This window comes from Pseudophryne corroboree, chromosome 1 (assembly GCF_028390025.1).
Source record: "Pseudophryne corroboree isolate aPseCor3 chromosome 1, aPseCor3.hap2, whole genome shotgun sequence".
Lineage (NCBI taxonomy): Eukaryota > Metazoa > Chordata > Amphibia > Anura > Myobatrachidae > Pseudophryne > Pseudophryne corroboree.
The window spans coordinates 916,473,344-916,492,857 of NC_086444.1; the positions used below are offsets into that span (position 1 = coordinate 916,473,344).

The 19,514-nt window shown below is 48.2% G+C and overlaps 1 protein-coding gene across 2 annotated transcripts in view; it reads left to right on the top strand.

Moving 5' to 3' along the window:
- INTU (inturned planar cell polarity protein) overlaps positions 1-19,514 on the top strand; it is a 274,157-nt gene that overhangs the window by 47,376 nt on the left and 207,267 nt on the right. The window contains exon 1 of one of the 2 annotated variants that reach the window (XM_063920309.1): positions 6,256-6,625. The exons of the other annotated variant lie outside the window; for it this stretch is intronic. Within the exon in view, the coding sequence (XP_063776379.1) occupies positions 6,513-6,625 (113 nt within the window). The 5' untranslated portion in view covers positions 6,256-6,512. Of the gene's footprint in view, positions 1-6,255; positions 6,626-19,514 lie in introns of those variants that run through there. 2 annotated transcript variants of the gene reach the window in all.

The window sequence follows — 19,514 nt, forward strand, 5'->3', positions numbered from 1 at the left end:
CAATACTATTCCTTTTTTCCCAAAGCAGCAATTGTTTATGTGCTTTAAATTGCAATAGGAGTAAAACTGTAAGGGATATAATTGTGTGATCCAAACACAATACTATCCTTTATTTTCAAAGCAGCAATTTATATAATACTTTAGCCTTTTTCTTACAAATAGCAAACCAGTGTGTGTTTGTTTTGTTGTTTGTTTTTTCATTATTCCCCATTGCTTAATTTGCTATTTAATCTGATATTAAATTATCAACAACAGTGCACAGATGTCTGCCTTGCACCAGGGATTAGAAAAACCTTATTCTTAGAAAAATATCCTCTTTGCAAGGTGGAGCAAGGATTTCCTCTTTTGGTATTTAAACTGCATAGGCCAATAACATTGACAAGAACCTAGGGCATTCAGTCCTCTATCAGCAACATTAGCCAAATGTTTGGTTTATGCTCTTTCTGATGTATGCTCTTTCTGATATACAGCTTATATGTGTTCTTTCTGATATACAGCCTATAAATCTCATGCTCTCTCATCCACTAATCTGGACAGCAGAAGCACTTTGGTAGTCATACTCTCTCATTCAGCAGATTACGGCCATACTCCACAGGATACGCCTGATCCCGTTCGATCTTGGAAGCAAATCTGTGGCAGGCCTGGTCAGTAACTGTGTGGGGGACCAGCAGTGAACACCAGGTGCAGTAAACAACCCAGCTGAACAGCAGAAGTAAGACACCCCCTTAAATTATTCCATCTTTTTCTTCACCTTGTCTTTCCTGTATCCTAAAAAATCTAGCAGTAACTATCACATATACTATATACCCAATCAATCTTTTCTCCATTTATCTTTATTATACTACTTGTGTGATTAGTATATTCTCATACCAAATCAGCAATTATTCGGACTTTCAGACTTCTGTCTGTAGCAAAAAGTCGAATGATACAATATTTATCAAGTAAAAGCCTTCCCGGGTACACGGCTGCCTAAACATAGAGCAGAAGGTGTTTAAGAACCCACATAGGCAACATTCAATTTTGTCAGATCACATCTACTCTCCTTCTCATTGGAAGCATTCATAAACACGGAGGTAACTAAACCAAGGTATCCTTTTCTTTCTGGGATTAGAAAAACAATCTGTCGTACATTATAGACAGACCTATTCCCAGCTTAATTAATTATCTATTAATTACTAACAATCTTCACCAAGGCGTTTATTATCTTTACATTTGTTAAATAATTTGTTAAGATTAGCATAATTGATATGCATCACTATTTGTAAACATATTTCTACTAACTGTGTCACTTTATTTTTAATACAATTATTAAAAGTTATGTTTTAATGTCTAATATTTGACAAAGAGTGCCCCAACAAAGAGTCTTTCTCCTCTTCGTTTTTTTACATTTTAAAAGGTCCACAGGTGGAGCTAATTATTTCACTTGCGATTCTGTGAGGAGACCTGCAAAACATGCACTGTGTGGGGTCCTGAGGACCGAGTTTGAGAACCTGTGCATTAGAACATTGGGGGTAATTCTGAGTTGATCGCAGCAGGAATTTTGTTAGCAGTTGGGCAAAACCATGTGCACTGCAGGGGAGGCAGATATAACATGTGCAGAGAGAGATAGATTTGGGTGTGGTGAGTTCAATCTGCAATCTAAATTGCAGTGTAAAAATAAAGCAGCCAGCATTTACTCTGCACAGAAACAAAATAACCCACCCAAATCTAACTCTCTCTGCACATGTTATATCTGCCTCCCCTGCAGTGCACATGGTTTTGCCCAACTGCTAAAAAATTTCCTGCTGCGATCAACTTGGAATTACCCCCAATGTGTACCCTAACCAACGGCACGACCGATAGAATTATATATTGGTCAGCCATACACACTGAACGATATATAATTTACGGCCGCAATTAGGATGCATGCCGTTGTTGCCAGGATCGGTCCACTGGGCGAGAAGCACGACCGACGGGAAGACCCAGCAAACGACTCGCAAGATCACGCAATCGCGGATACACACTAGACGATATGGCCGATATATATTGGTCTGATCTGCGTCGGAATGATATGTGTACACAGCCTTACACCTACTGTCCTAAATCCACTATCCATCCCAATCTAAATGAGCAATTGACCAAACAAACTTTCCGATTCTACTTTCATCACATTACACTACAACACCACAATTCACACCATAAGTGTAGCTGTAACTGAGCCTCAACACAACAATATTAACAACACCACATCGTCACACCTCAATGCCTCATCTCACAGAACCTCCTTTACATCAATAAGACATATTCATCACAATGCGCCACCAAGTAAATAGGAACACTTGACAATATCAGTCTGACCAAAGAGACATATCACTGGTATCCAAAATGCGATGCCTATAAATCTCCCAATGCCGGGGTCGCAGGATTTCGAAAATCCAACATGTTGCAAATTCTTGATTTGCAAATTCCCACAAAAAATGATTGGGAACGGCAAGTCAGGGATTTTTATCATGCCGTTTTTTCTCAATTTTCTGAAGAATGGCTGATCATTGATGCCCACACTTTTGTTCGCTGACTGGGGGTTCGGGAATGACCTGCATGGTCCACAAAAGTGGACGTTTTTGAGACATAACACCAGTGCTTAAAGTGGTCCTAGAGAGGTGGTGGAACTCACTCCTCTCCCTACGGTGCCCATGTAACAAAGGTATTGCGTGCGCCGCAAAAAAGGTGGCGTGGTCTCAAAAAGAAAGGGGCATGATGGTCACACAATAGTAATAATGCCCACAGTAGTAGCACCGCATAATACACATAATGCCCACAGCAGTAGCGCTTCTTATACAATACCCACAGTAGTAGTGCTCCTTATGCATTGTCAACTGTACTGCTAGTGCCTACAGTGGTAGTGTCCCTTATATAGAGCCCATAGTAGTGGTGCCCCTTATGCAATGCCCCCAGTAGTAGTGGCCCTTATGTCCCCAGGAGAGATGCCCCTTATTAAGTGCCCCCTTTACAATGCCATCATTAGTAGTGCCCTCAGTAGTAATGCCCTTAATGGTAATGCCCTTGTGTAATATTGCCCCCAGTGGTAATGTTGCCTGTAGTAATGCCCCCAGTCGTTTAGCCCCCTGTAGTTTAGCCCCAGTAGTTATGCCACCAGTGGTAATGCCCCTGCAGTTATGACCCCAGTAGTTTACCCCCCCCCCCTTTAGTTTAGCCTCCCAGTGGTAATGCCCCCAGTAGTTTAGCCCCAGTAGTTTGCCCCTTGTAGTTTAGCCACCAGTAGTAATGCCCCCAGTAGTAATGCCCCCCTGTAGTTTGCCCCCTTGTGGTTTAGTCCTGTAATTATGCCCCCTTGTAGTTCAGCCCCCATTAGTAATGCCTCCAAGTAGTAATTCCCCCAAGTAGTTTAGCCCCTGTAGTTATGCCCCAGTAGTTTAGCCCCCCAGTAGTAATGCCCCCAAGTAGTAATGCCCCGGTAGTTACACCCCCAGTAGTAATACCCCTGTACTTATGCCCAAAGTAGTTAGCCCCCTTGTAGTTTGCCCCCAGTAGCTTGCCCCCTTGTAGTTTGCCCCCCAGTCGTTTGCCCCAGTAGATGCCATCCAGTAGTTTGCCCCCAGTAGTAATGTCCTCCAGTAGTTTGCCCCAGTAGTAATGTCCCCCAGTAGTTTGCCCCAGTAATAATGCCCCCCAGTAGTTTGTCCCAGTAGATGCCCCCCAGTAGTTTGCCCCCAGTAGATGCCTCCAGTAGTAATGTCCCCCAGAAGTTTGCCCCAGTAGATGCCCCTCAGTAGTAATGTCCCCCAGTAATTTGCCCCCAGTAGATGTCCCTCAGTAGTAATGCCCCCCAGTAGTTTGCCCCCCAGTAGATGCGCCGCTACACAAATTTAAAAAACAAACAAACACAACACACAATACTCACCGAGCCCCGCTCCTGCGTTTGACCGCTGCAGTCATCTGGGCATCCTCTCCTCTGCACTATGGGAGAGACGTCATGACGTCTCTCCCATAGCGTGCACTGACAGAGCCGGAAGTCGGAGCTCAGGACTGAGCTCCTGCCTCCGGCTGCCGCTGTGCAGGGAGACGGGCGCCCGCTGGTAACACAATCTCAGCGGGCGCCCGGCATCTCCCTGCGGTGCTGGGGATACATCGGGTGAGGTGAGCCGTTCCGGCTCACTTTAACCCCTGCATAACACTAGTTCCAGTCAGTGGCGGCTCCAGAGATGAGTTCAAGATTCAAACAGGGGAGCCACACCAACTGCCAGTGAGTCCCAGCCGGCGATGTTTAGCACCATTTGGAGTGGCAGTATTTGGTGTGGCTCCCCTACTTAATTTTGGACTGTGCTGCAGCCCCACCTCTGCAACTGCCACTGGTGCCAGTGCTGGAATAGAACATGTATTGAACAAGCAACGTGTGAAGTATAACAGTGGATGGGACGCATGGCGCATCGCATTCATCCCACCAGTCATCTTATGCATATCGGCGTTTACTAATACCATATGCAGGAATATTTTAGCATAGGACAGGTATCCTGATGAGAGCTGTCCTTTGCAGTGTGGGGACTTCCGGGTTTAGGGCCCGGTAGTCCGCTGCGCATATGTTGTATGACGCATGCGCAGCTGGGGATTCTGGGAGGGATTTAATTGGATCCCTCTCTGGGGGAAAGATGGAGAGCCCGTAGGGTTCTATAAGGTGTTGCCCACCACATCCAAGCTCCGGAATGTATCACATTCGGAGCTTGGTGCATATGCGGTAAGTGGCCAGACCTTCCAAAACGGCATTTTTTGTGGTTTGCCAGATTTTTAGTGTTGCTGCATCCTGCCCAGTGTATGAAACTGTGTTGGGCCTAGCCCCAGGTTGACTTTTTGTACCCCAGGGTTTGCAGGTTGCCCTGGTTAAGACATCTATTCATGATGCAGTGAAAAGTGTGGAGAAGTGAGCCTGCGGAGAAGTTGCCCATGGCAACAAATCAGCATTGAAGTAACATTTATAATTTGTATACTATACAATTGTACAGAGCAGCTGATTGGTTGCCATGGGCAACTTCTCCACAGGCTCACTTCTCCATTATTTTGACTGCTTCATGAATAGACCCCTTAGGGGTCTATTTACTAAACCTTGGATGGAGATAAAGTCGCTGGCGATAAAGTCCCAGTCAATCACCTAACTGGCATTTTTCAAACACTGCCTGTGGCATTGCAGTTAGGAGCCGATTGGCTGGTACTTTATCTCCATCCAAGGCTTAGTAAATAGACCCCTTAGTTTTAAATCGTAGGCAATACATTTATAACAATAAGGGAGTAAAAAATTAGGGTATCCGTTTGGCAGGTCGACCCTACTTAGGTTGACAGTCACTAGGTCGACCACTATTGGTCGACATTGACATGCTCGACGTGGACAAATGGTCAACACATGAAAAGGTCGATATGGCTTTAAAAAAAAATATATTTTTTCAACTTTTTCATACTTTACCATCCACGTGGACTACAATTGGGAATAGTAACCTGTGCCGAGCACAGCGGTAGCGGAGGGAGGCACCTTGTCTGCAGCTCGCTCGCCATGCAAGGGGGCGCGGTACACTAATCAGGGGTTCCTGCTCATGTTACGGAAAAATTACACCAAAAACAGTTCAACAAACCATGTCGACCTTTTCATGGGTCAACCTGTCCCGTGTCGACCATTTCCACGCATCGACTATTTGTCCATGTCGACCATGTCAGTGTCGGCCAATAGTGGTCGACCTAATGACTGCCGACCTTAACAGGGTCGACTATTCATACTAGAACTAAAATGAGACAGACCAGACTTTAAGTAACAAAACGCAAAATAACCAGCTGCACCTCTGTATCAAGGCATTACTACTCATTACAGTATTGTATTGCTCTTACTGGAAGTCTCGACAGAACTTGCCATTCCTTACTCCTTATATAACATAAGTCTGCTTTTTTCCTCTTAGAAATATGCATGTCTCCCCATTCTCTCCAGTGGTTCCCCTCGCACAGTATGCAGACTCACAGCCGCACGCACAGCACGTTTGTCTATAGCAATTTAGGAAGAAATGTTACAAATACATACAGAATTATTAGCCATGATTTGTGCAGGCAAGCCTGTAGTGTACCCCTATGTGGGGGAGAGGGCTCTGGGAGATGTAGTCTGTCGCACAGCACAATGTTATCGCCAGCTAGCAACACCGAAACTACAAATCCCAGAAGCCTCTGTTCTTTGCTGTCACATGCTCCATAGGTCCTATGGCGGAGTGTACAGAGAGAGGGGGCGGGGCTACAGCCGCTCACCTGTAACTGTTGCTACAAACGCTCCGTGCGGTCGTTACATCGGCGCCAGGAGCGGGCTGCCAGTGTGTTGTGCGTGCGTCACGTGTGTCCGTGCGGGGCTATATGCGTGGTGACTGTGTTATACTTTGTCAGTGTGCTTGTTATTGTGTACTTTGTGTGCCCCAGAGCTCCTGTGTGATGTTGGGTACAGACAGTTGTGTAGTATGAGCTAGGTGCTGGTTCCCGTCAGGTGCTGGTACATGGATGTGGCGAGGGACAGGGCCCCCCAGGAGGAGGAGGAGGAAGAGGGGGAAGGAGGAGGATGGGACAGTCGCTCCTCATCTTACACTGACTGCAGCAGCTGCTGTTCCAGGTAAGAGACACCGGTTCTACAGTCTCTGCTCATTGCTGTACACTTGTAAGTATTGCATACCGATGTGTCCCCACATGCACCTATCTTTATATAGCCCCATTTGGTTCACTATGAAAAATACGACTAATATGCCATATGTCTTTTTCACACAAATGTGTCTTTTTTTTGGGCAATTATGTATACTTTTCGCACCGCTATTGCAAAGATGTACAAACATCTTTCTCTAACGTCCTAGTGGATGCTGGGCACTCCGTAAGGACCATGGGGATAGCGGGCTCCGAAGGAGGCTGGGCACTCTAGAAAGATTTATGACTACCTGGTGTGCACTGGCTCCTCCCACTATGACCCTCCTCCAAGCCTCAGTTAGATTTCTCTATCGTCCTAAGTGGATGCTGGGGTTCCTGAAAGGACCATGGGGAATAGCGGCTCCGCAGGAGACAGGGCACAAAAAAGTAAAGCTTTTACCAGATCAGGTGGTGTGCACTGGCTCCTCCCCCTATGACCCTCCTCCAGACTCCAGTTAGATTTTGTGCCCGAACGAGAAGGGTGCAATCTAGGTGGCTCTCCTAAAGAGCTGCTTAGAGAAAGTTTAGCTTAGGTTTTTTACTTTACAGTGAGTCCTGCTGGCAACAGGATCACTGCAACGAGGGACTTAGGGGAGAAGTAGTGAACTCGCCTGCGTGCAGAGTGGATTTGCTGCTTGGCTACTGGACACTAGCTCCAGAGGGACGATCACAGGTACAGCCTGGATGGTCACCGGAGCCGCGCCGCCGGCCCCCTTGCAGACGCTGAAGAGAGAAGAGGTCCAAAATCGGCGGCTGAAGACTCCTGAGTCTTCATAAAGGTAGCGCACAGCACTGCAGCTGTGCGCCATTTTCCTCTCAGCACACTTCACACAACAGTCACTGAGGGTGCAGAGCGCTGGGGGGGGCGCTCTGAGAGGCAAATAAAAACCTTATTAGAGGCAAAAAATACCTCACATATAGCCCACAGAGGCTATATGGAGATATTTAACCCCTGCCTAACTTCAAAAATAGCGGGAGACGAGCCCGCCGAAAAAGGGGCGGGGCCTATCTCCTCAGCACACAGCGCCATTTTCTCTCACAGAAAAGCTGGAGAGAAGGCTCCCAGGCTCTCCCCTGCACTGCACTACAGAAACAGGGTTAAAACAGAGAGGGGGGGCACTGATTTTGGCGATATTGTATATATATAAAAGATGCTATAAGGGAGAAACACTTATATAAGGTTGTCCCTATATAATTATAGCGTTTTTGGTGTGTGCTGGCAGACTCTCCCTCTGTCTCCCCAAAGGGCTAGTGGGTCCTGTCCTCTGTCAGAGCATTCCCGGTGTGTGTGCTGTGTGTCGGTACGTGTGTGTCGACATGTATGAGGACGATGTTGGTGAGGAGGCGGAGAAATTGCCTGTAATGGTGATGTCACTCTCTAGGGAGTCGACACCGGAATGGATGGCTTATTTAGAGAATTACGTGAGAATGTCAACACGCTGCAAGGTCGGTTGACGACATGAGACGGCCGACAATCTATTAGGACCGGTCCAGGCGTCTCAGAAACACCGTCAGGGGTTTTAAAAACGCCCATTTACCTCAGTCGGTCGACACAGACACAGACACGGACACTGAATACAGTGTCGACGGTGAATAAACAAACGTATTTCTCATTAGGGCCACACGTTAAGGGCAATGAAGGAGGTGTTACGTGTTTCTGATACTACAAGTACCACAAGAAAGGGTATTATGTGGGAGTGAAAAAACTACCTGTAGTTTTTCCTGAATCAGATAAAATAAAATGAAGTGTGTGATGATGCGTAGGGTTACCCCGATAGCAAATATTGGCGTTATACCCTTTCCCGCCAGAAATTAGGGTACGTTGGGAAACACCCCTTAGGGTGATAAGGCGCTCACACGCTTATCAAGTGGCGTTACCGTCTCCAGATACGGCCGCCCTCAAGGAGCCAGCTGATAGGAAGCTGGAAAAATATCCTAAAAAGTATATACACACATACGGTGGTTATACTGCGACCAGCGATCGCCATCAGCCTGGAGATGCAGTGCTGGGTTGGCTTGGTCGGATTCCCTGACTGAAAATATTTTATTCATGTAGAGCATTTAATAGGATGCATTCTATATATATGTATGTGAGATGCACAGAGGGATATTTGCTCTCTGGCATCAAGATAAGTGCGTTGTCCATATCTCCCAGAAGATGTCAGGGACACGACAGTGGTCAGGTGATACAGATCCCATACGGCAGATGGAAGTATTGCTGTATAAAGGGAAGGAGTTATTTGGGGGTCGGTCCATCGGACCTGGGGACCACAGCAACAGCTGGGAAATCCAACCTTTTTTACCCCAAGTTACATCTCAGCTAAAAAAGACACCGTCTTTTCAGCCTCAATCTTTCCTTTCCCATGAGGGCATGCAGGCAAAAGGCCAGTCATATCTGCCCAGACATAGAGGTAAGGGAAGTAGACTGCAGCAGGCAGCCCTTTCCCAGGAAAAGAAGCCCTCCACCGCGTCTGCCAAGTCCTCAGCATGACGCTGGGGCCGTGCAAGCGGACTCAAGGTGGGGGGGTAGTCTCAAGAGTCTCAGGGCGCAGTGGGATCACTCGCAAGTTGACCCCTAGATCGTACGAGTATTATCCCAGGGGTAAAGATTGGAGAGTCGAGACATCTTCTCCTCGCAGGTTCCTGAAGTCTGCTTTACCAACGGCTCCCTCCGACAGGGAGGCAGCATTGGAAACAATTCACAAGCTGTATATCCAGCAGGTGATAATCAAAGTACCCCTCCTACGACAAGGAAAAGGGTATTATTTTTCCACACTATATTGTGGTACTGAAGCCAGACGGCTTGGTGACACATAGTCTAAATCTAAAATGTTTGAACACTTACATAAAAGGTTCAAATCGAGATAAAGTCACTCAGAGCAGTGATAGCGAACCGGAAAAAAGGGGACTATATGGTGTCCCTGGACATCAAGGATTACCTCCATGTCCAAATTTTGTCCTTCTCATCAAGGGTACCTCTGGTTCGTGGTACAGAACTGTCAATATCAGTTTCAGACGATGCCGTTTGAATTATCCACGGCACCCCGGGCCTTTTTACCAAGGTAATGGCCGAAAAGATGTTTCTTCAAAGAAAAAAGGCATCTAAATTATCCCTTACTTGCACGACCTAAAAAGGGCAAGTTCCAGAGAACAGTTGGAGGTCGGAAGAGCACTATCTAAAGTAGTTCTTCGACGGCACGACTGGATTCTAAATATTCCAAGAATCGCAGCTGTTTTCCGACGATACGTCTGCTGTTCCTAGGGATGATTCTGGACACGGTTCAGAAAAAGGTTTTTCTTCCCGAGGAAAAAGCCAAGGAGTTATCCGACCTGTCAGGAACCTCCTAAAACCAGGAAAGGTGTCTGTACATCAATGCACAAGAGTCCTGGGAAAAATGGTGGCTTTTTACGAAGCAATTCCATTCGGCAGATTCCATGCAAGAATTTTCCAAAGGGATCTGTTGGACAAATGGTCAGGGTCGCATCCTCAGATGCACCTGCGAATAACCCTGTCGCCAAGGACAAGGGTATATCTTCTGTGGTGGTTGCAAAAGGCTCATCTATTGGAGGGCCGCAGATTCGGCATACAGGATTTGATCCTGGTGACCACGGACGCCAGCCTGAGAGGTTGGGGAGCAGTCACACAAGGAAGAAACTTCCAGGGGGTATGGACGAACCTGGAAAAGTCTCTTCACATAAACATTCTGGTACTAAGAGCAATCTAAAATGCTCTAAGCCAGGCGGAACCACTCCTGCAAGGAAAACCGGTGTTGATTCAGTCGGACAACATCACGGCGGTCGCCCATGTAAACAGACAGGGCGGCACAAGAAGCAGGAGTGCAATGGCAGAAGCTGCCAAGATTCTTCGCTGGGCGGAGAATCACGTAATAGCACTGTCAGCAGTGTTCTTCCCGGGCGTGGACAACTGGGAAGCAGACTTCCTCAGCAGACACGATATTCACCCGGGAGAGGGGGGTCTTCATCCAGAAGTCTTCCACATGCTAATAAACTGTTGGGAAAGACCAATGGTAGACATGATGGCGTCTCGCCTCAACAAGAAACTGGACAAGTATTGCGCCAGGTCAAGAGATCCACAGGCAATAGCTGTGGACGCACTGGTAACACCTTGGGTGTACAAATCAGTATATGTGTTTCCTCCTCTGCCTCTCATACCAAAGGTATTGAAGATTATACGGTGAAGAGGAGTAAGAACAATACTAGTGGCTCCGGATTGGCCAAGAAGGACTTGGTACCCGGAACTTCAAGAGTTGGTCACGGACGACCCGTGCCCTCTACTTCTGAGAAGGGACCTGCTACAACAGGGTCCCTGTCTCTTTCAAGACTTACCGCGGCTGCGTTTGACGGCATGGCGTTTGAACGCCAGATCCTAAAAGGGAAAGGCATTCCAGAAGAAGTCATTCCTACCTTGATTAAGGCAAGGAAGGAAGTCACCGCGAAACATTATCACCGCATTTGGCGAAAATATGTCGCGTGGTGCGAGGATCGGAGTGTTCCGACGGAGGAATTTCAACTGGGTCGTTTCCTACATTTCCTACAATCAGGATTGTCTATGGGTCTCAAATTGAGATCTATTAAGGTTCAAATTTCGGCCCTGTCAATATTCTTCCAAAAAGAATTGGCCTCAGTTCCTGAGGTACAGACTTTTGTTAAAGGAGTACTGCATATACAGCCTCCTGTGGTGCCTCCGGTGGCACCGTGGGATCTAAATGTAGTTTTAGATTTCCTCAAATCCCATTGGTTTGAACCATTGAAAAAGGTGGATTTTAAATATCTCACATGGAAAGTGACTATGTTACTGGCCCTGGCTTCCGCCAGGAAAGTATCAAAATTGGCGGCTTTATCTTATAAAAGCCCTTATCTAATCTTCCATTCGGATAGGGCAGAACTGAGGACTCGTCCGCATTTTCTCCCTAAGGTGGTATCAGCGTTTCACCTGAACCAACCTATTGTGGTGCCTGCGGCCACTGGCGACTTGGAGGACTCCAAGTTGTTGGACGTTGTCAGAGCCTTAAAAATATACATTTCAAGGACGGCTGAAGTCAGAAAATCTGACTCGCTGTTGATACTATATGCACCCAACAAGTTGGGTGCCCCTGCTTCTAAGCAGACGATTGCTCGTTGGATTTGTAACACAATTCAACTTGCTCATTCTGTGGCAGGCCTGCCACAGCCTAAATCTGTTAAGGCCCATTCCACAAGGAAGGTGGGCTCATCTTGGGCGGCTGCCCAAGGGGTCTCGGCATTACAATTCTGCCGAGCAGCTACGTGGTCGGGGGAAAACACGTTTGTAAAATTCTACAAATTTGATACCCTGGCAAAAGAGGACTTGGAATTCTCTCATTCGGTGCTGCAGAGTCATCCGCACTCTCCCGCCCATTTGGGAGCTTTGGTATAATCCCCATGGTCCTTTCAGGAACCCCAGCATCCACTTAGGACGATAGAGAAAATAAGAATTTACTTACCGATAATTCTATTTCTCGGAGTCCGTAGTGGATGCTGGGCGCCCATCCCAAGTGCGGATTATCTGCAATACTGTACATAGTTATTGTTAACAAATTCGGGTTATATTGTTAAGGAGCCATCTTTAAGAGGCTCTTTCTGTTATCATACTGTTAACTGGGTTTAGATCACAAGTTGTACGGTGTGATTGGTGTGGCTGGTATGAGTCTTACCCGGGATTCAAATTGCCTCCCTTATTGTGTACGCTCGTCCGGGCACAGTACCTAACTGGAGTCTGGAGGAGGGTCATAGGGGGAGGAGCCAGTGCACACCACCTGATCTGGTAAAAGCTTTACTTTTTTGTGCCCTGTCTCCTGCGGAGCCGCTATTCCCCATGGTCCTTTCAGGAACCCCAGCATCCACTACGGACTCCGAGAAATAGAATTATCGGTAAGTAAATTCTTATTTTCGTGCCCGGCCGAGGTTGGATGCACACTAGGGGCTCTCCTGAGCCCTTAGAAAGAAAGTATAGTTTTAGGTTTTTTATTTTCTGTGAGACCTGCTGGCAACAGGCTCACTGCAGCGAGGGACTAAGGGGAGAAGAAGCGAACTCGCCTGCTTGCAGCCGGATTGGGCTTCTTAGGCTACTGGACACCATTAGCTCCAGAGGGATCGACCGCAGGCCCAGTCCTTGGTGTTCGGTCCCGGAGCCGCGCCGCCGTCCCCCTTACAGAGCCAGAAGCAAGAAGAGGTCCGGAAAAACGGCGGCAGAAGACATCAGTCTTCACCAAGGTAGCGCACAGCACTGCAGCTGTGCGCCATTGCTCCTCATGCACACTTCACACTCCGGTCACTGAGGGTGCAGGGCGCTTGGGGGGGGGGGGGGGGGCGTCCTGAGCAGCAATAAAAACACCTTGGCTGGCAAAAATACCACAATATATAGCCCCAGAGGCTATATATGTGGTAAATACCCCTGCCAGAATCCAGAAAAAAGCGGGAGAATAGGCAGCGGAAAAGGGGCGGAGCTATCTCCCTCAGACACACTGGCGCCATTTCTCCTTCACAGATCCACTGGAAGGAAGCTCCCTGGCTCTCCCCTGCAGTCTACACTACGGAACAGGGTAAAAACAGAGAGGGGGGGCACTAAATTTGGGCTATATATATATATATATATATATATATATATATATATATATATATATATATAGCAGCTATAGGGGACATAACTCAGTTAGTCCCTGCGTTATATAGCGCTCTGGTGTGTGCTGGCATACTCTCACTCTGTCCCCCCAAAGGGCTTTTGTGGGTCCTGTCCTCATTCGGAGCATTCCTTGTGTGTGTGCGGTGTGTCGGTACGGCTGTGTCGACATGTTTGATGAGGATAATGATGTGGAGGCAGAGCAGATGCCTTTAGAAGGGATGTCACCCCCTGCGGGGCAGACACCTGAGTGGATGGGCTTATGGAAAGTAATGAGTGCACGTATAGACTCCTTATATAAGAAAATCGACGACATGCCAAATGTGGGACAGCCGACTTCTCAGCTCGTGCCTGCCCAGGCGTCGCATGGGTCGTCAGGGGCTCTAAAACGCCCACTACCTCAAGCAGACCCAGATGTCGACACTGATACTGACACCAGTGTCGACGACGATGAGTCAAACCTGATGCCCACTAAGGCCATTCACTGCATGATTGAGGCAATGAAAGAGGTGTTAAACATTTCTGATATAACTACAGGTACCACTAAAAAGGGTATTATGTTTGGAGAGAAAAAACTACCCGTAGTTTTTCCCCCATCAGATGAATTAAATGAAGTGTGTGAAGAAGCGTGGGCTTTCCCTGATAAAAAATTGGTAATTCCTAAGAAGGTACTAATGGCGTTCCCTTTCCCGCCAGAGGATAGGTCACGTTGGGAAACACCCCCTAGAGTGGATAAAGCGCTCACACGTTTGTCTAAAAAGGTGGCACTACCGTCTCCGGATACGGCCGCCCTCAAGGAACCTGCTGATAGAAAGCAGGAGGCGATCCTGAAGTCTGTATATACACACACAGGCATTATACTTAGGCCAGCTATTGCGTCAGCTTGGATGTGCAGTGCTGCCGCTGCATGGTCAGATAAACTGTCAGAAAATATTGACACATTAGACAGAGACACGATCCTGTTAACCATAGACCATATAAAAGATTCAGTCTTATATATGAGAGATGCACAGAAGGAAATCTGCCGACTGGCATCTAAAGTAAGTGCATTGTCCATTTCTGCTAGGAGAGGCTTATGGACTCGCCAGTGGACAGGAGATGCAGATTCAAAAAAGCACATGGAAGTGTTACCATATAAGGGTGAGGAATTATTTGGGGATGGTCTCTCGGACCTAGTTTCCACAGCAACGTCTGGGAAGTCAGCATTTTTACCCCATGTCCCCTCACAGCCTAAGAAGGCGCCGTTTTATCAGGTTCAGTCCTTTTGGACCCAGAAAAACAGGCGTGGAAAAGGCGGGTCTTTTCTGTCCAGAGGCAGAGGTAGGGGAAAAAGGCTGCAACAAACAGCAGGTTCCCAGGAGCAAAAGTCCTCCCCCGCTTCTTCTTCCAAGTCCGCCGCATGACGGTGGGGCTCCACAGGCGGAGCCAGGTACGGTGGGGGGTCGCCTCAAAAATTTCAGCGATCAGTGGGTTCGCTCACAGGTGGATCCCTGGATCCTGCAAATAGTATCTCAGGGGTACAAGCTGGAATTCGAGGCGTCCCCACCCCACCGGTTCCTAAAATCTGCCTTGCCGATTGCTCCCTCAGACAGGGAGGCGGTGCTAGCGGCAATTCACAAGCTGTATTCCCAGCAGGTGATAATCAAGGTACCCCTACTTCTACAAGGCCGGGGTTATTATTCCACACTGTTTGTGGTACCGAAACCGGACGGTTCGGTGAGACCCATTCTAAATTTGAAATCCTTGAACACATACATAAAGAAATTCAAGTTCAAGATGGAATCGCTCAGGGCGGTTATTGCAAGCCTGGACGAGGGGGATTACATGGTATCCCTGGACATCAAGGATGCTTACTTGCATGTCCCCATTTACCATCCTCACCAGGAGTACCTCAGATTTGTGGTACAGGATTGCCATTACCAATTCTAGACGCTGCCGTTTGGACTGTCCACGGCACCGAGGGTATTTACCAAGGTTATGGCGGAAATGATGATACTCCTTCGAAGAAAGGGAGTTTTAATTATCCCGTACTTGGACGATCTCCTAATAAAAGCGAGGTCCAAGGAACAGTTGTTGGTGGGATTAGCACTATCTCAGGAAGTGCTGCACCAGCACGGCTGGATTCTGAATATCCCAAAGTCACAGCTGGTTCCGACGACACGGCTACTGTTCCTGGGTATGATTCTGGATACAGTCCAGAGAAAAGTGTTTCTCCCGGAGGAGAAAGCCAGGGAGTTGTCATCTCTAGTCAGAGACCTCCTGAAACCAAAACAGGTATCAGTGCATCGCTGCACGCGGGTCCTGGGAAAGATGGTGGCTTCTTACGAAGCAATTCCCTTCGGCAGGTTCCATGCCAGAATCTTTCAGTGGGACCTGTTGGACCAGTGGTCCGGATCGCATCTTCAGATGCATCGCTTAATAACCCTGTCTCCAAGAACCAGGGTGTCTCTACTGTGGTGGCTGCAGAGTGCCCATCTTCTAGAGGGCCGCAGGTTCGGCATACAGGACTGGGTCCTGGTGACCACGGATGCCAGCCTTCGAGGCTGGGGGGCAGTCACACAGGGAAGAAACTTCCAAGGACTATGGTCGAGTCAGGAGACTTCCCTTCACATAAATATTGTGGAACTAAGGGCCATCTACAATGCCCTAAGTCAAGCAAAATCCCTGCTCCTACACCAGCCGGTGCTGATCCAGTCAGACAACATCACGGCAGTCGCCCATGTAAATCGACAGGGCGGCACAAGAAGCAGGATGGCGATGGCAGAAGCCACAAGAATTCTCCGATGGGCGGAGAATCATGTACTAGCCCTGTCAGCAGTGTTCATTCCGGGAGTGGACAACTGGAAAGCAGACTTCCTCAGCAGACACGACCTCCACCCGGGAGAGTGGGGACTTCATCCAGAAGTCTTCCAGATGCTGGTAAACCGTTGGGAAAAACCACAGGTGGACATGATGGCGTCCCGCCTCAACAAAAAGTTAAAAAGATATTGCGCCAGGTCAAGGGACCCTCAGGCGATAGCTGTGGACGCTCTAGTGACACCGTGGGTGTACCAGTCGGTTTATGTGTTCCCTCCTCTGCCTCTCATACCAAAGGTATTGAGAATAATAAGAAAGCGAGGAGTAAACACAATTCTCGTGGTTCCGGATTGGCCAAGGCGAGCGTGGTACCCGGAACTTCAAGAGATTCTCTCAGAGGACCCGTGGCCTCTACCGCTCAGACAGGACCTGCTACAGCAGGGGCCCTGTCTGTTCCAAGACTTACCGCGGCTGCGTTTGACGGCATGGCGGTTGAACACCGGATCCTGAAGGAAAAGGGTATTCCGGAAGAAGTCATTCCTACGCTTATTAAGGCCAGGAAAGATGTTACGGCAACGCATTATCACCGTATATGGCGAAAATATGTTGCATGGTGCGAGGCCAATAAGGCCCCAACAGAGGAATTTCAACTAGGTCGATTTCTGCATTTCCTGCAAGCAGGAGTGGATATGGGCCTAAAACTAGGCTCCATTAAAGTACAGATCTCGGCTCTGTCGATTTTCTTTCAAAAAGAACTAGCTTCAGTACCTGAAGTTCAGACTTTTGTAAAAGGAGTGCTGCATATTCAGCCCCCGTTTGTGCCTCCAGTGGCACCTTGGGATCTCAACGTGATGTTGAGTTTCTTAAAATCACATTGGTTTGAGCCACTTAAAACCGTGGATCTGAAATATCTCACGTGGAAAGTGGTCATGTTATTAGCCTTGGCTTCAGCCAGGCGAGTGTCAGAATTGGCGGCTTTATCATGTAAAAGCCCTTATCTGATTTTCCATATGGATAGGGCAGAGTTGAGGACTCGTCCCCAATTTCTCCCAAAGGTGGTGTCAGCGTTTCACCTGAACCAGCCTATTGTGGTGCCGGCGGCTACTAGTGAATTGGAGGACTCCAAGTTGCTAGACGTTGTCAGGGAACTGAAAATATGTTTCCAGGCCGGCTGGAGTCAGAAAATCTGACTCGCTGTTTATCCTGTATGCACCCAACAAGCTGGGTGCTCCTGCTTCTAAGCAGTCTATTGCTCGCTGGATTTGTAGTACAATTCAGCTTGCACATTCTGTGGCAGGCATACCACAGCCAAAATCTGTAAAGGCCCATTCCACAAGGAAGGTGGGCTCATCTTGGGCGGCTGCCCGAGGGGTCTCGGCTTTACAACTTTGCCGAGCAGCTACTTGGTCAGGGGCAAATACGTTTGCAAAATTCTACAAATTTGATACCCTGGCTGAGGAGGACCTGGAGTTCTCTCATTCGGTGCTACAGAGTCATCCGCACTCTCCCGCCCGTTTGGGAGCTTTGGTATAATTCCCATGGTCCTTACGGAGTTCCCAGCATCCACTAGGACGTTAGAGAGAAAATAAGAATTTACTCACCGATAATTCTATTTCTCGTAGTCCGTAGTGGATGCTGGGCGTCCATCCCAAGTGCGAATAGTCTGCAATACTTGTAAATAGTTATTGTCAACTAAAGGGTTATTGTTGAGCCATCTGTTGAGAGGCTCAGTTGTTTTCATACTGTCAAACTGGATATAGTATCACGAGTTGTACGGTGTGATTGGTGTGGCTGGTAAGAGTCTTACCCGGGATTCTAAATCCTTCCTTATTATGTCTGCTCGTCCGGGCACGGTGTCCTAACTGAGGCTTGGAGGAGGGTCATAGTGGGAGGAGCCAGTGCACACCAGGTAGTCCTAAATCTTTCTAGAGTGCCCAGCCTCCTTCGGAGCCCGCTATCCCCATGGTCCTTACGGAGTGCCCAGCATCCACTACGGACTACGAGAAATAGAATTACCGGTGAGTAAATTCTTATTTTAAGTAGCAAACTTATTTTCTCTGACGTCCTAGTGGATGCTGGGAACTCCGTAAGGACCATGGGGAATAGACGGGCTCCGCAGGAGACTGGGCACTCTAAAAGAAAGATTAGGTACTATCTGGTGTGCACTGGCTCCTCCCTCTATGCCCCTCCTCCAGACCTCAGTTAGATTTCTGTGCCCGGCCGAGCTGGATGCACACTAGGGGCTCTCCTGAGCTCCTAGAAAGAAAGTATATTTTAGGTTTTTTATTTTACAGTGAGACCTGCTGGCAACAGGCTCACTGCAACGAGGGACTAAGGGGAGAAGAAGCGAACCTACCTGCTTGCAGCTAGCTTGGGCTTCTTAGGCTACTGGACACCATTAGCTCCAGAGGGATCGACCGCAGGACCCGTCCTTGGTGTTCGTTCCCGGAGCCGCGCCGCCGTCCCCCTTACAGAGCCAGAAGCATGAAGATGGTCCGGAAAATCGGCGGCAGAAGACTTCAGTCTTCACCAAGGTAGCGCACAGCACTGCAGCTGTGCGCCATTGCTCCTCTGTACACCTCACACTCCGGTCACTGATGGGTGCAGGGCGCTGGGGGGGGGGGGGGGCGCCCTGAGCAGCAATATAAACACCTTGGCTGGCAAAATAATCACAATATTTAGCCCCAGAGGCTATATATGTGATAATTACCCCTGCCAGAATCCATAAAAAAAGCGGGAGAAAAGTCAGCCGAAAAAGGGGCGGAGCTATCTCCCTCAGCACACTGGCGCCATTTCTTCCTCACAGCTCCGCTGGAAGGAAGCTCCCTGGCTCTCCCCTGCAGTCTGCACTACAGAAAGGGTAAAAAAGAGAGGGGGGGCACTAAATTTAGGCGCAGTGTAACTTATAGCAGCTATAAGGGGACATAATTCAGTTAGTCCCTGCATTATATAGCGCTCTGGTGTGTGCTGGCATACTCTCTCTCTATCTCCCCAAAGGGCTTTTGTGGGGTCCTGTCTCCTGTTAAGAGCATTCCCTGTGTGTGTGCGGTGTGTCGGTACGACTGTGTCGACATGTTTGATGAGGAGGCTTATGTGGAGGCAGAGCAGATGCCTATAAATGTGATGTCACCCCCTGCGGGGCAGACACCTGAGTGGATGGACTTATGGAAGGAATTACGTGCAAGTGTCGACTCCTTACATAAAAAATTTGACGACATGCCAAATGCGGGACAGCCGGCTTCTCAGCTCGTGCCTGCCCAGACGACTCATAGGCCATCAGGGGCTCTAAAGCGCCCACTACCTCAGATGGCAGACACAGATGTCGACACGGATACTGATACCAGTGTCGACGACGAAGAGTCTAATTTAA